We start from the raw sequence: 16,900 nt of genomic DNA on the forward strand, positions 1-16,900 counted from the left end.
ACCCGATTCCCGTCGCCTCTCACTAAGGAAATGGCTTGACAGGGATAATATCAGTCAATGCAGTGACTGTTTTCTGTATATTACCTGCTATGTTACAAGCAGCTTCTGAGGAAACTCAGCCCCGAGCTCCAGCCTGTGCTTTGAATCAGTGTATCTCTACTGCAAAGTACAGGCAGTTAGTGACAACCAATTACACAATTAAATTTGAATTTTTCCAACTCCCATTCATTTCAACTGCTTTGCAGGCACATAGCACATATATGTAGAAGATGGCTGAGGTGTCCTCCAGCATCTTTCCTACTCAGGATGCAGCAAAAGCACAAATCCAACTGCAGGAAACTAAGTCTGAGTGTCTGTAGAGAGCGATGCTGTATCAGCATTGCTGCTTGTAAATAAGTGTTTAGAGCTGTTTGGATGCCAATTTCCTAAGCATAGAAATTTAAATTTTCCCATTGAGGCCTGTAGTGTTGATGAATAAAATGTAAGAACTATGGATATTAACTAAGCTGCTAAATATTATCATTTCTGGAAAGCAAAATGTGAAACCAACCAAATTTATAAAATTGCGATGCTTAGGATAGTTCAACCAGCCATGGGATAAATTTGAAAGGAGTCTTTCTTTGAAGCCCTTACTTCAAAGCCTTTAAACAGTTTGTCTTGTCCTGGCAGTGAAAGAGAAAGCCCCGGAGGAATCTTTGCAGAAAGCTGTGCAGAGAGGGGGAAAAGAGCATCACACCCTGAAATCTGACACATACAAAGAAGGAAAAGGCTCAGCCCAGAGTCAAACAATAGGAGGTCACAAATTCAGTGTCTTCTAAGGAAATGTCATCATTGGAAGAGGATGACTAGAATTTCTACAACTAAAGATATCTCTTACAAGCCTGAAAGGAAATTTGGCACACTATGTGAAGAAACAGCAGGCTGCTACTCTCTCTGTGATCACAGAAAAATAAATGATACTGAGGACTGTATTTTAAAAAGCTCTTCTCTTCCTTTCTGAACAGTAAGTATTTTTCACACAGCTGAGTCGTGTAACAAAAGAGAATTATTTTGCTATTTTAAGATAAACTTCTCTACACAAAAAGAAAAATTCCTCTAAGAAGTGAAGTTCTAGCAATAAAAATAACATTAATGCCTTTACTCTTCTTCATTTAGGGTCTGATCTGAGGTGCACTGAAGTAAATAAAACAGAGAGAATGTTGATAGGCTTTGATTAAGTTTTTTATCCATTTTTATTGCAGTGACTATTAGGAAGATGTAAACATGACAAGGCGCTCTCTCTTGATTTTGCAGGATCTGAACACTCCGAATGCAGAAATGATTTGGCAACTAACGTCTTATTGGTAAGAAAAAAGTTCATTAATTATTGTTATATTGTACTTAGATCTAAAGTGAGCGAAGTTTAATAATGACATAATTCTGTATTATAAAAGAGTAGGGTTGTTTATCTGTAAAGCATACTCACAATGTGATTTTTTTGTTTGTTTGTTTGTTTGTTTTTCTTGTTCTTAACTTTTTCACAACACAAAGGTCCCAGTCTGGGTGAGAAGGACATCAGAGGAAGTTGATCACATTCTCAGTTTCCCAGACCAACTTCTAAAAAACATCCCAAGCCACTAAAGTAAAATAACGTACATGTAAATTCCCAAGTGAGACTGCTCATAGGAAGTTTAGAAACAATCAGAAAAGGAGATTTTAAAGTTATGGTCCTGACATTTTCCTTTTCGTGACATCTGTTTGGGTCAATGATCAAAATTTAACACACCCTCTACATCTGGGCAGAGAGTGGTCTGGTCTGCAGCCACGCGGGAGGGTCTTCAGCCACTTGCAGTAAGAGTGAGGAATGGCCAGGTCATTGGCTTCTTTCCTTCTTCTGTGTTCCAGGACATCCCTGGTCGCACCCCTGATTCTTGGTCTGCTTCTGCAGCCACCACTGACACAGCTTTCCATCGTCACACAGCCAAACATTGTCCTGTTGATGGCTGATGACCTCGGCATAGGGGATGTAGGTTGCTATGGGAATGATACTATAAGGTAAGGAAACTGAGCGTAACAGTGAACAGAGCCGGTGTGTTATTTAATGTAAGACTGCAATCCTTTGCCCATCATCAGCTGTTCCAGCTCTTTTCAAGTTCATTTCCTGGAGAAATGGGAGGATTTCCCATGGGTGCCATTAACAGTAAATGTAAAGCACTACCAGGATTATCTCACAGCCTAGAGGGCATTCCCAGGGCCAGCTCTGCTATCCCGAGCTACTTTACTGTGGGAATTTGTCAACCGTTCTTGTGTATTCCTTAATTGCCTGACATTGAGAAATGCTAAGCTCTTACACATACCTGGAGATAGAAACATTGTCCCATCTTTCAACATATAAGGCCTCATTATCTCATTTAACTCCGTTTTGCCATTCTTTCCCAGTCTCGCGTCAAAATACAGTCTAAATCACTGCAATGAGCTATGTTGCTAGGAAATACTTCTCTTTTCAGACCCAAGGACATAGTATTTGCCTTCTCTTTGAAAATCATGCCACTGTATTGCCTGCTGGCTTCCTACCAGCTTGTCACTTCTTTGAACAAAACCAAATTTGGTATGATCACTGCCCTCGTCCAGCAAAGTTCTCAGAACCTGATTGGCACCAGCCGGCACCGGCCGGCCAGTTTCTGATAGTTAACTGATGATCATAGGTAGCTGATGGGGCTCTGCATGGCCAGGCCTCCACTTCAGTATAGCATCATCCCCAAAGCATGAGTTTTCTTTTCAAGAGCAGTGGGGTACATTTCTGCAAGGCCCTTCATAGGACTTGGGAAACAAGAAGGAATGATTGCTTGAAATTTATCCAGATAGCCATAGGTAATGAAGAAAGAAAAAAAAAAGTATTTCCCCATCACTTGAGAAAATTAAAATAAAATAAAAAAATAAAATATTTCCTGACCATCTTCAAATAGAAGAAACTTCCCAAAATAAAGATAAATATATTATTCCACATCCCCATTCCCTTGAAGACCCTCTGAATGATATCTGACAGTGTGGGTTGCATTTTTAGGACCCCGAACATTGATCGCCTGGCAAAGGAAGGAGTGAAACTGACGCAACACATCACTGCAGCTCCACTTTGCACCCCCAGCAGAGCAGCTTTCCTTACTGGCAGATACCCCCTCCGATCAGGTTTGCCTTGCAAAACCAAGCAGCCTTTAAACATTGCTTTATTGCTGAAGGGAACAACGTCATACAATGGGCACAAAAGAAACGAGGGTGTGCAAATAGAAGGGGTGCCACAGACGTCATCCCTCCCTGAGGCACACAAAGACACACCAGCTATGTCTAGCACCTGTGAGGTGGCATCTACAATGAACCCACCTGGGGCAGAGAAGAACCAGCTCTGCAGAGCAGCTTGCTCCCCCCCGGCTCGCAGCTTCAGTTGCGTTTTGGTGCTCTATTGCACAGATTGCAGCCAGAATGGAGTTAGTACAAATTGTTACATTCAAAAAAGCCATTACACAGAACATGAAGAATAATAACACATTTCTAAAGCACTAGTTACATTAATTTCAGCCATGGGTGACTCCTCATCAGATATCAGAAACAGCTCAGCCCTGCAGGGAGCAGAGTAGATCTATGCAGATGTGTGTCCATTCCCTCCAGTCAAGGTGCAAAACGAGTCGTTTACAGGAAAGCTTTGTTACCTGTGTGTCAGAATTCATCCGTCCTATGAAATAACAGTTTGACAGCTATATTATTTTTCCCAGTTCTGTTTTTGAAGAAAAAATACTACCCTGTCAAACTGCATCCCTGAGATGAAGAGGTATGAAAAACAAATAGCTCTACATGTTTCTAACAGCAACTCTCTAACACTTGTTCTATTGCAAATGATCTTCAGTGCCTTCATTCCCAAGGCATTTTGAAGCTGAAATGTCATCCTACTTTTATCATGGCAGCTCTCACTGAGATAGACAGCTTGAAAATGCACATGAGCTTGTACAGACTCTCTCCCACTATAACAACAGGGCCAGAGACATTCAACGCTTCCATGACAGATTGTACTTCACATAACATTGTATGACAGGGTTATGCCAGTTTATAACGCTAAATAACAGAGTGTAAACCTGCAGGTGAGGAGAAGATTGCAGTGCTAGATAGATACTCTGTGGGTTTCAGAAGTCGGATACCAGCCATGCCACTGTGCAGGGAAATCCTGAGCTGGAGTTTGAGGCTGACAGAGGGCTGAAGTCTCCCTACCCTCCTCCTTGCCCTCACAGTCACACTAAGTAAGTGCACTTCATACAGCCTGGATGCCACTGTGACATATAAAAGCTCCTATACAACTGTGCCATTCTGAATAAAAATAAAATAAAATAAAATAAAATAAAATAAAATAAAATAAAATAAAATATCTCACTATGAGATACAAAGAAGAATAGGTATTATACAATGGAGAGACTTAACTCTTTCTTATTCTTGTCCAGTGTCCTAGATTAATTGCCCCAGACAAACAGCATTAGGATAAACATTTAACAATGAAACCAGGAAACAAAGAAGTGTTTGATAAAAGTACTCTACCAGTTATACTTACTAAGATTGTTTTTATTGCATTTTGTAGGGATGGATGCTATAAACAATTACCGTGTTATTTTTTGGAATGGCGGCTCAGGAGGGCTTCCTCCGAACGAAACCACTTTTGCCAAAATACTGCAGCAGCAAGGCTACAGCACAGGACTAATAGGTATGGGGACACTCCTGAAGATGGCCTAGAATGTGTTTCACCTGCACATCTCACTCAAACCACTTGTTTTAGTTAGCAACTGCTCATACCTCAGTTGTAATATTTTTATTTCCTGATTTAAGAATATCTTGTAAGAAGAAATCCTGGCCAAAAATAATCTCTCTTAAAAGAACAAGCATCTGATAAAGAGAATAATCTTTACTGTTGACCTGTTTTCAAGCACAGCTGTGGTTGTTAAAATGTATAATGGAAAATATGTTAGTATTTCTTGACTACTATTCTACCAAGTATATGATAATTTTTCCAATGCTACTTCATAAAAAACAAAAACATGAGTTCCATTTAAATATGCATGCCGATGCTTTACACAGCCCAGAGCAGATTCACAACAAAAGGGAACAGCTGCTACTTAAAACAATAGAGCCAGTTCATAATATTACAGGATTCGGCCTTTCAAAACCAGAAACAAAGCAATTCTTTTTTCTTTAATTACAGCTTGCCACTATAGTTCACCAAGATTTCAATACAGCCCACAAAAAATTGCCTCCTTCAGCATTAATAAGAATTCCATTTTACTTTATATTTTATAGGACTTTTTTTTTTTTAATACAGTTGTAACTTTTGGTCATGATCCAGCTGCACATAATTATTTATCTTTGGTAGGTCACATAGTTCCACAGACTGATAAAACACAAACATTCCTGAGCTGAATTTTCAGCTACTTGCCCTAGCTCATCTGAGCATCTAAATGTCAATATACAAAATCTATGTCTGACACATAAAAAAATCGGCTGCACAAATAAACTGAATTTATTAATAAAAGTGTCTGCCGGAATGGATTTGTATTCATTCAGCAGAATAAACCTAAACCACACAGGACAATACTAAACAAAGCTTTCCAAGCATTTTAAGTTCTATGTTATTGAATCTTCTTCTCCTGTTATTTTTGTAGTCATATTATTTTAGTTCTTTTAATCAGCTCATTAAAAAGCCCACGTCTATTAGCCATGTGCTTCAGCTTAGCTTCAGCATGTAATCACTAACAAAACAATCAGATTTGTCTCCACTTTGCCAAAGGAATTGCCCTGCAATTGTGCTAGGATTCTGCTGCATCCCTCCTAGAAGCTAGCTAGCAATATAAGCTGGCATTTTACCTGTGGGCATCTCAGCTAAAATCACACCATAGACACCAAGAGCATCACTTAGTTTAACTGGATTGACAGATTCTGATTAATTGCACCTTAGGGGATGATGGAAAGCACTGGTGATAAGTGACACAAAAAACCCATAAGAAGAACGTTACATTCAAGTCATGAAGCAAGAACTCCTAAAAACATCTACCCACATCACCACAGCTGAATAAGCACTAAATAGTCTCACCAGAATGGTTTGTAATTGTTTTGCTCTGAGCACAACCAGTTTAATTGCAGAGTTAAATCCTATTAATAACCTGCAGCTTGATGTGATAATGAGATTTTTTGTTGGGAAACGCTTTGCAGATTCTTTGTAGACAGAAAGCCAATGTTGTATAACATATGCCCTCAAAGATTAATTTATCTTAATTATACAGTTAGTTTATCTTCTGGAGATTTGAGTCTTTTGTAGCACGTTAGTAGTCTTTATTGACCTCAGCTGGAGATTTAGGGGTTGGAGTGCATCTGAAGTCCAAAGATACTTCAGCTGCACCTGTATTTATGACCAATGCATCTATGTATTGATTACAAACCTGTTTCATTGTATCACTGGCTCTAAATATGTCAAGAGGTAAATTGAGTAGAGATTTTAGCTGGAAGCAACTCATCCACCTAGAATAGAACTTTCACTCTTTCTTTATACTTATATCCAAAAAGCAGCATTTTTTTTCCTCTGAAGTAGTTTTTTCTGCTCCTATTGTAATGCACAGCAATTCTATTGAAACTTGCTCAGGGTTGACTGCTAGTAATGTATTGGTACATAGTGAACCATTTGTTTAGGATAATATCCTTCTGTAAGTACACAGTTCTTTACTCCACAATGAGAATTAGTTGCAAATTGGTTTTCAAATAAAATTCTAAAAGTTCATTTTGATCTAAAGATCTGGTATCCAAGGCCTGCATTACATCAGAGATCATAAAATGCAACTAAACTGCATCTCTCTGATGAGAGGTAGATTTTGGTCGCTTGATTCAGATATTCACAAGCCTCAGTGGTTGAGCCGAATGAGCCAACTTGTTATGTCTCTGTGTAAGTGCCTAACCAGTCTGTTTGAATAGACTGGGGGGGGAAGCAAAAGCATGGTTTTGATGTGCCGTTCATCATAATAGTGGACATATGTTCGTAATAAAGAACAACTTGTATTGGAAAGGGTCAGGAGATGTTCCTTTTGATACATGAAGACTTCAGACTTTAAAAGAAGGCGGCTTTGACTTTTTAAATTTGATGAAATACAAACAAATGGCAAAACCACTTATAAAACAAGGCCTTTTATTCTCATCCAGTATACAGAGATATGTAAGTAAATTTGCTGATAATAATATGTACAGCTTCATGAGAAATCCTGATCTCCTGAGCTCAAGTTCTTCTGGATCTGGTGGTGTGTCTGGCAAACCCACTGCTCAGCTGCCAGTTACTTGACTACGCTATCCATAGCTTCCCTTATCATTCTGGCACCAACACGTCGCCGAGTGTTGCCATAGTCCTGACGTCAAGCCGTTCAAAACTTTCCACAAACAAGTCTGCATAGCATCTTGAAGGTAGAGAAACAACAGAACAATGTTATTTTGCCCTGTGCTTACAAAAGGACTTCTTCCTCCTATTTCACACCTGACAAGTCTCCAGGAAGGCCGTACATTTTTGCTCGGTTCTGAAAACCTGAATTTTTCTCAGTTTCTAGTTCCCTTTATAGACCAGTTTTTTACATTTTGATCAAAGCTACAAGGCATGAATATGTATACAGAGCACCAGTAACTCTGCTGGAAATTTATAATTTGTAGAGGCTTACTTTCATTGGTCATAAGATATATCCCATTATATCCCTATATACTCCGTATATATGTGTAGGATGAAGAAGTTATCACAAGTAGGAAAAAACCAACCATTTTTTGAGAAATGTTTTGTATGAGGAAAAGCCCATTTTTAAATATTATCTCTTTCCATTTTAATAGTCTGTATTTTCAGGGAAGTGGCATCAAGGTGTTAACTGTGAATTCCGCAACGACCATTGTCATCACCCTTTAAACCACGGGTTTGACTATTTTTATGGGATGCCTTTTACGCTAATAAGTGACTGCCAACCAACGGAAACACCAGAGATGGACAGAGTCTTTAGAAGGAAACTCTGGATTTACACTCAGACGATTGGCCTCGTTACACTCACCGCTGCCTTAGGAAGACTGACCGGTTTGATTTCAGTCCGCTGGAAAACTCTGACCTGCCTTGCTGGGTTTAGTCTCCTGTTCTTCATATCCTGGTTCTCAAGTTATGGGTTTGTACGATACTGGAACTGCATTATGATGAGAAACCACGAAGTTACTGAGCAGCCAATGGTGACAGACAGGACTACGTCCCTTATCTTGAGAGAGTCCATTTCCTTTATTGAAAGGTAAAGTGTGTTTCCTTTGATCACATTTCTTCTGGTTCTTGCATGTCTTGCAGCTTTCAAACGGCCATGTGAAGTCTTCATAATTTTTATAATATTATATATATGCCTATTAATTATTAATAATATTAATAATGATACATATAATTAAACAAAAAAAAATAACTGCTGCTTAAGGATGCCTGTTATTCCTAGCTTCACTAAATCTCATAATGTTTCCAAATTTCCATGGGTTGGATTGAATATTTCTAGCTTATTTTGAGGAAATACATGTTTCTATCAATGAGACCAACATTGCAGCTTTAAGGGATAGCAGCTGATGGCAGAAATGTGTGTGTGGGCTGGGGAAGGAGAAGTAGAGCTGTGAGCTAGCCTTATCGTATGGACTGACACATGGGCAACAGCTGGCAGGAGATGAACCTGCTGCCTTTGTTTCAGTAGCACTGTGGTGGTTTGCAATAGCAGAGAGCGGAGCGTCAATCTGGAACTTTTCTATCTATGATTCAGGGAAAAAAGATGGTCATTTTATATAAGTCAAACATTATTTTATCAGACAGATCCTAATCACTGGGGTTTAATACCTAACGAAGGAAGATGTTTCTGAAACGATTGTTGAAATATGTATATACGCAAATCACAATACCATTTTCCATCACGACTGACCTCTGTATGTACTGAGAACCTTCCTCCCTAATAACAAAGTGTTGATTTCTGTTTTTTAGAAATAAGCACAAGCCATTCCTCCTCTTTCTTTCCTTTTTACACTCCCACACCCCTCTCCTCACCACAGAGAAGTTTCTTGGGAGGAGCAGCCATGGTTTATATGGAGACAATGTAGAGGAGATGGACTGGATGGTGGGTAAGTCACCGTAGCAAATAACAATGTCTCCAACTACCTAATACCTAGGTCTGAATATATAATAAAAATGCAGTTGTTATTAAAAGAACAAGGAAGAGAATTAAAAACAAGAACAAAAAAAGTCCTAAGCTTTTCATGAACATCTGTCAATCTTGTATGAGCACTGTTGGCTTACAGTGTTGGCTTTTTATTTTCTCCAGTCTTGGACCAAATGAGTCTGTTCACTCAGGTTTTTTGGTCTAGTGTTTACCAGTTTTAACCATGTCCCCTTGGTTCCTGTCAAGGAGGTCTTCTGTTCTTCTTACTAAATACTACATGAAGTGAGAATTATTTAGTTTTCTGTGATTATTAAAGGTCAGGTAATTTCAGCCTCTTATGGTCATGTCTTATCTATTTCTAAGTAGGACACATCAGAAGGTGATAAAACTGACAAGCAAATTAATTCCAGGTGTAAACCAGCAGGCTATTTCTCGGTGACTGCTGCATTTGGTGGAGTACTGAATATTTTTCAGCCCCATTCACAAATCCAGAAATGTTTGTAAATGTTAACTGGTATGTTCCCAGAAATTAGATTCATGTTATTTTTCAGCCTGTTTTTTGGAGGGGAAGAAGAGTTATTTATCACCCAGTCATGGCGGAGGAAAAGTAGCCACATTTGCAAAAGGGATAAGAATCAGGTACACATACAGAAAGAATTGGTTTTCAAATCTACCTGTTAAACACTTACACACCACAAATATGATTAAGAACATCAGAAACAGCTCAGAACAACTTTTAAATAAAAAAGAACTATGTTATTAATACATATTATACCGAGCCAGTAATTTAATGCAAACACTAACTGTGATCTAGACAATGTAAGATAAGGGTACATGACATTTTTTCCTCATTTCTCACGATGGCCATCACTGATGCAGAATCTAACTTTTTTGGGGCCTTGGATCATGCTTCTTTCCATATTTTTACAGCACATGGCACTTCTACCCTTTACAATACAGGCTTCTGTGACTGTGGTTCTTGCACTCCTTTGTTATAATACTAATAATACACACATCAGCACATCACAATTTTCTTTTACAGACAGTGAAATCACAACTACAAATCTTGATCCTAAAAAACTCTTCTTTTAAACAATGAGCAGCCCTACATAGATAAGAAATTACATTGATGAATGTTTACAAGTCAGAAGCTAAAATTTATGTAGTGTAAACAATATTTTTGCTTTTTAATACACACATATTCCTGTGTTTACAGGCCAGGTTCTAGATGCTATTGACAAGGAAGGCTTGAAAAATACTACCCTAGTTTACTTTGCCTCTGATCATGGTGGATGGCTGGAAAGACAAGAAGGCAAAAGGCAGCTGGGTGGCTGGAATGGAATATACAGAGGTAAGAGCTGTCAGGGATGGTGACAACCCAGCAACAACTAGTGAAGTACTCGGGACACCCCTAAAGCTTAAATAAGACTGCATGCTCAAGGAGTAACAGTCATTGAGAAGCAAATTTGTCTCATTTTAATTAGGCATTTAAAAATTTAGACAATTCTAGCATGTTCTTTATAAGCCTGAATTCTCAAACTGGCATTTCCTCATGAGGCAACAGATCACAAGTTAATTTTGATTAAGCATGTGTAACTTCTCATTACATATTAGTCACATCTACATCTGAAGCCTTGCCTTAACTACAATAGGTATGTTACAGGATGGTAAAAAAGAGAGGAGACCTAGGCTGGGAAATCACTTTATGCCTGAAAATTTTATTCACACTGAGTTCTGATGGGGCAATGTGTTTGTAAAAAGATAGAAGAGAGTAAGTATGTAAGGTCACTCGAGGGGTCTGATATAGTGAACACACTTTCACTGATGCCGAGGAGAAGGAGCTTAGCGGTAAAAACAAAAGGGTAAGGAAGGGTCATAAAGGTAACGTTAGACACCTTATAATAATACAATAATATTTGTCTAAAATTTCTGTTTTAAATGAAACATTTATTTTAATGAAAATGTATTGATTTTTTTTTATGAAAGGTGGAAAAGCTATGGGAGGCTGGGAAGGAGGAATCCGAGTCCCAGGGATATTTAGATGGCCAGGAGTGTTACCTGCTGGCACAGTCATTGATGAACCTACAAGCCTCATGGACATTTATCCTACAGTAGTTCATCTGGCTGGAGGGGTGTTACCCCAGGACAGGTACAAACACAAGTGTCTTTATTTCTCCTTCTCTCCCAGACAATGGAAAATCTAGTTTGGAACCACATTCTGAGTCTAACATTTTCTTTTTCACCCCTGCTCCTTTTCTAGATGCATTTATGTCACCATAGCTCAGTCACCTCTTCTCTACTTTTCAGATCCAGCACCTACCTGCAATCTTCTACAAGCATCTTCCTTGTTCAGAGTTGCCAGTTCCAGCAAGAGGTGCACAGGGGGAACGCAGTCCTATACAGCTTACCCCACTCTGACGGTCTCCATTTTTTTTGCTAGGGTAATTGATGGCCGGGACCTGATGCCTTTACTGCGAGGAACAGTTGAGCGCTCAGAGCACGAGTTCCTGTTTCATTACTGCGGCGTTCACTTACATGCTGTGCGGTGGCACCAGAAGGACAGTGAGTACAGAACTTCTTTCCCAAGAATTAGGTTCAATCTACAGGAGAGCAGATTTGTCTCACACATTTTTTCTGGGACTGTAACTTTCCAAGTAGTTCCAGGTGTAAGGTGGTAAAGAACTTAACAGCATCACCTGTACTTATATGGCCCAAAGAGTTTGTTTGTGGCTTCAAGGCAGGCTACTGGAGCTCAGCATAGGTCTTGTCCACCTCTCTATCTGAATGCAATCTGGGGAGTCCATGCCCTCCTTGTCTCAAGGAGAAGTCCTTATCTCCGTTTTTGCCTGTCCTTCTGCTACCTTAACAAGGAAGCAAGCCATGGAAACCCCAAAACTTTTTTTTCATGTCTTCATAAGAAATAAAGTCAGGGATAACTGATACTTGCTGAAAATTTTGAAGAAATTTTCAAACGTCAGAAATAATTTTACTTTATTGGTTTAATTCTATGGCACTTAATTTTAAATGAAATTACAATACTATATCATCTAATAAGTGTAGAGCTGAAGTGCAACCAGAAATGAACTCTAGAAAAATATTCACTCCTGTAATGCCTTGTGATAACCACCAGTGTCATTGCAAGCCTTCTTTCTTTCCTGCCAGGTGAAGCCATCTGGAAGGCTCATTATGTGACCCCCATCTTTCATCCACCTGGGGCTGGGGCTTGTTATGATAGAGGATTTTGCCCATGTTTTGGAGAAGGCGTGACCCATCATGACCCTCCGTTGCTGTTTGATCTCTCGCGAGACCCCTCTGAAGCCAAACCCCTGACGGCTGACACCGAGCCCCTCTTTGACACTGTAATAAGGGAGATTGGAAGAGCCATAGAAGAGCATCGCAGGACACTGACTCCAGTCCCAGAGCAGCTCTCCTTGTACAACGTCGTGTGGAAGCCGTGGCTGCAGCCGTGCTGCGGGACGTTCCCGTTCTGTTGGTGTGACAAGGAAGGTGATAATAAATCTATTGACCTATAAAGACAAGAACCAAAGTTACTTCCTCAAAAATATTTTCAGATCAAGAGTGTTTTCTTTGGGGGTGTTGATTGGTGGGTTGTTTGTTTGTTTTAATGGAGCCTTTATTTGAGAGTTGTTCCAGCGAATGGCACAGTATTTGGTAAAGGTGGCTTTAGGCTGGACACTCTCAGGGAGGGATCAAGACAGAATAATCTGAAGAAAATGTTTTAACTTGCATCTGCTGACAATTGAACGAATAGTTCAAATGCACTGAAGCAGGCCAAGATTAGAGCTGTACAAGTAATAACTTATGTTTTGTTGTTTATGTGAATGTATACTTAGAAGCTTTGCTTTGGTTTTTTGTTCTGAATTTCTAAGTGATTCCTGGACTGAGGTCTCCCTTAATTTTGTTATCCTTACTGGCAATGCATAAGATGTCCCTATAATAAATTTTTGCAGACTATTGCTTCCAAAATCATTAAAAAATAATTTCACCCACAGTTCCTCATAGAATCTCCTTTAAAAGTAGCTTTCTTCTTTCCTTGTAGCTAGTCTCTCCAGCAGCAGTGATGATGGCAGCTGATTAGCCTGGGGCTTCTGGATCGGGAGAGATTGCCCGGGTGAGGCATAAAGCTTGGAAATGTGACAAGCTGGGTAACAGCTGTCTGTGCTTTCTGAGAAGGAAGGGACTCCTCTGGTTGGAGTCAGCCTCTTTTGACAGCAACACACAAAAGGGAAAGGCTTTTCCCTTTCCAAATCTCCCATTGCACCCAGCTCCCTAAGCAGCACCGGCCAGGCCATAGTGGCACTGATGGTCACAGAAGTGCCACACTGATAATCAGTTCAGTCATTTGGGCACAGGACCGCATGAGTTACCTTGCTGCCCATATCTCAGTCATAACTGGTTCCTGCTAACAAGAAGTAGGTTCAGAAAAGACTCTTTGAAAGATGCCTAATACTAATTATGAAAACAAACAAATTCCAATTTACCATTAAAAAAGGAAATGTAGAATTAAGGTATTTTTTTGCTTCACAAGTTAAATTTTCATCCCACCAAATAGCTAGATTTACTTAGATCTATCTCCTTTACTGCTGTAAATTCAGTTCTTTCCTTCTTTGTGTTAAAATAGTTGCTCCTATTAAAGTGGCCCAGCAGGTAATGCTTTTCATTGTAGGGTACAATATATACCTGTTCACATAGACAAATTTACACTGGTGTATCTGAACATGTAGGCATCTGAGAACATAATTTGCCCATTCAATTTATGTCACATGTTTTTTACTGTTTCTCTAACTATCGTGCTAGCACCCATTTCAGTTGTTCATCTCCTTTGAGAAATGTTCGGTTTATTTTGGTTTTATTTTCCCCCTTGTTTCCCACAATTCAGCCACCAGGAAATCTGCAGGTAAACAAAGCCCTACAGCTTAAAAGAACAATTTTATTGTATGGTGTGACTTCGTGCATTTCATGGGAATTTCTGGGAACCCAGGGTCTCTGCCCAGGCTGGGGGACAAGGCTGCCACTTTCCCCTTTGCAGGTTCAAGCCGTGGTGAAGCTGAGCGTGTATCCCAGAGACACACAGACGGACACACGCAGAGGACACTGACACAGCCAGTCACTGTCTCCATGTATTGTGCTGACATGTATTGTGTAGTCTGATGAACGTGGCACAGGCTTACAAGCAGTTTTGGTAAACTCAAAACAGCATTTTTTAGATAAAACAAAGCAGTGCATCAAAATAGTCTCCTTGACAGTAAGTATAATGAACATCCATTTGCCCCTGTTAGGAGTCCTTCAGGCTGTTTTCAGTTGAACAAGAAGTGTATGATTAAGCCAGGTATTTCTTTAGGCTAGTCTTATTCACTTACAAAGAATGTACCATCTCCTGTACAATGCTGTCTCATAATTTCCAGTAAGTGTCACATCATAACATAGTATTTTATAACTAAGCATTTTTATCCTCTCTAAAAATAGTAATTAAAAAATAATATCCCAATGTAAATTACTAGCAATATGATATAAATAGCAAACACTTACTGTCCTGCTTTTCAGGGTTCAACTTCAGTTAGCATTGTTTTTTCTTGTACCCTTCAGTATCCTTCACAGGAATATTTTGGGGTTTTTTTTCTTAGAAGGGATTTTACTAGCCTAAGCAGAAGACTGGGATACTTCAGAAACTGAAACACATGAGCTAGTTACAGAGTTGACTTTCTGCCATTAGGCAGTTCATTTATTTCTTATTAATCATTGCTACAATTAATAAACTATTTATAAATTATTTATAAACATATTACTTATGTTCATTCACTCCACGAAATCTCATAATCTCTTTCTAGACAATAGGGGTAAGACAAGAATGGTATTTTATCCTTTGCTTACTATGTATTTTCTTTTCTACTTTTTAAAGCCGGCAGAATTTTAAGAAGACCAGAGATATTCTGTTTTGCCTTGGAAACATGGGCTCTTCAGGTTCAAGATTCTGGTTTATACCTCTTTCTTGTGTGTGATGTATGTTGCAGGGCGATGAGGAGGTCCTCCAACTTCTGTAGAACCTTACCAAGGAAAGGAATAGCAATGCTAAGAGCTAGCAGTTTCTAGGCGAGGAAACTTGATTTTAAATGTTGTTTCTTAACATTTAAAAACATTCATATTTTCAGGAAGCCACCATCAAGGTGCTTACTGTGAATCCAGAGAGTCCAATGTCGTCACCCTTTAAATGATGGGTTTGGTTATTTTTATGGACTGCCTTTTAGCTTAGTAAACAGCTGTCAGATAACTTAGCCTCCAGGACTGATGAGAGCCTTCAGTGTGAAGCTCTGGCTTTATAATCAGATGATTGGCCTCATTGCACTCACTTTTGCCTTTGGATGACTTACTGGCTCGATTTCAGTCAGCTGGAAAACTGTCATCTGCCTTGCTGTGTTTGATCGCTTGTTCTTTGCCACCTAATTCTCATTATTGATTTGTAAAACACAGGAACAGGGTTATGATGAGAGCCCATGAAATTACAGCACAACCAGCAGCGATGGAAAGGACTTCATTTCTCATCTTGAGGGAGGCAGCATCATCTACTGAAAGTTAAAGTATATTTCCCTGCAAATATACTTTTGTTTCTGGAGCATTTTGCTTCTCTGTTTGAATGTCTGAGAAATGAATGATCGATAAGTTAATTGTCTTAAGCCAAGATTTCAAAAGTAGGACAGAAATAACTAAATTAATGATAATATTATGTCTTCATTCCAAAAGCTAAGGTTGCCCTGAATTTTCCATGATCATTAGCTCTTTCCAGACACTGAAAATTTTTGAAAACTTTCACATTTTGGAAAAAAATTGTCCAAACTACACTTAAATAAATATTTATTTTGCCAAAAAATATTTATTTTTTGGAGACCAAAACTCTTTAAAGGATTGCAGCCAAAGACAGCAGCAGACTGGCCTCCCAGAACAGCACATCCAATGGCAAGTATTTCACTTCAGTCATGGGCCCACCAAATTAGTTGCATCTGATTGTACTTTACTTGAGCTACCGACCCACGTAAGAACTACGGGGAGGCTTTTTCTATTCTCTGCCCAGCACTTCCCAGCAGGAAGGATTCATCATAACTTTCAGTCTTCCCACTTCTGGCAGTACTGCTTAGGGCAGGTGCTACAATAACAAACCACATTAATTTCTGCAAGGGATCAAAAGCCAGGGAATCTTACCTGCTGTGCAAATCACATGTGTCTCTCAAGTTTTAAACTTTTCTCCTTTGTCTTCCAGACACATGTCAAGAAATGCTATCACAGCATCTGTAATCGTAGCTGAAAAACCAACACAGATCTGCTGAAGAGCAGAGACTGATTTGTTATTCTAATAACTGTATGATTAACAATATAACTACCATACTTTGACTATAACTAATAAATTTTGTTTCAAGTATCTAATATCTTAAATAAGTGTCTTCTTTAAGTGCAATGACTAGTTGTTATGATACGCAAGCGTACCAACTCGAGTCCACTCAGTGGGCCCTGATTTTAAATAGTGCTAGACGGGACTCTTCAAATATTGATACAACTGATAGACAAATGTCATTTTAACCTTATTACTACCTGTGAGTCTTCAATATTCAGAAGATCACTGAGCGTTGATGAACATTTTCAAATATTAAAAAAAGTTTATGAACTTTAACATTCACCACTTAGGGGCACAGCCC

General features: G+C 39.1%; 1 protein-coding gene across 1 annotated transcript; it reads left to right on the top strand.

The window, feature by feature from the left end:
* The first annotated feature begins 1,250 nt into the window (after positions 1-1,250).
* LOC142073683 (arylsulfatase D-like) lies at positions 1,251-13,325 on the top strand. The gene is made up of 11 exons (XM_075133747.1): positions 1,251-1,343; positions 1,885-2,034; positions 3,044-3,165; positions 4,598-4,720; positions 7,877-8,300; positions 9,020-9,156; positions 10,411-10,545; positions 11,181-11,343; positions 11,635-11,756; positions 12,357-12,701; positions 13,255-13,325. The coding sequence occupies exons 1-11, from the start codon at positions 1,264-1,266 to the stop codon at positions 13,287-13,289; spliced, it is 1,836 nt and encodes a 611-aa protein (XP_074989848.1). The 5' UTR covers positions 1,251-1,263; the 3' UTR covers positions 13,290-13,325.
* The last annotated feature ends 3,575 nt before the right edge of the window (positions 13,326-16,900 follow it).

The sequence above is a fragment of the Calonectris borealis genome, chromosome 1 (genome assembly GCF_964195595.1).
Source record: "Calonectris borealis chromosome 1, bCalBor7.hap1.2, whole genome shotgun sequence".
Lineage (NCBI taxonomy): Eukaryota > Metazoa > Chordata > Aves > Procellariiformes > Procellariidae > Calonectris > Calonectris borealis.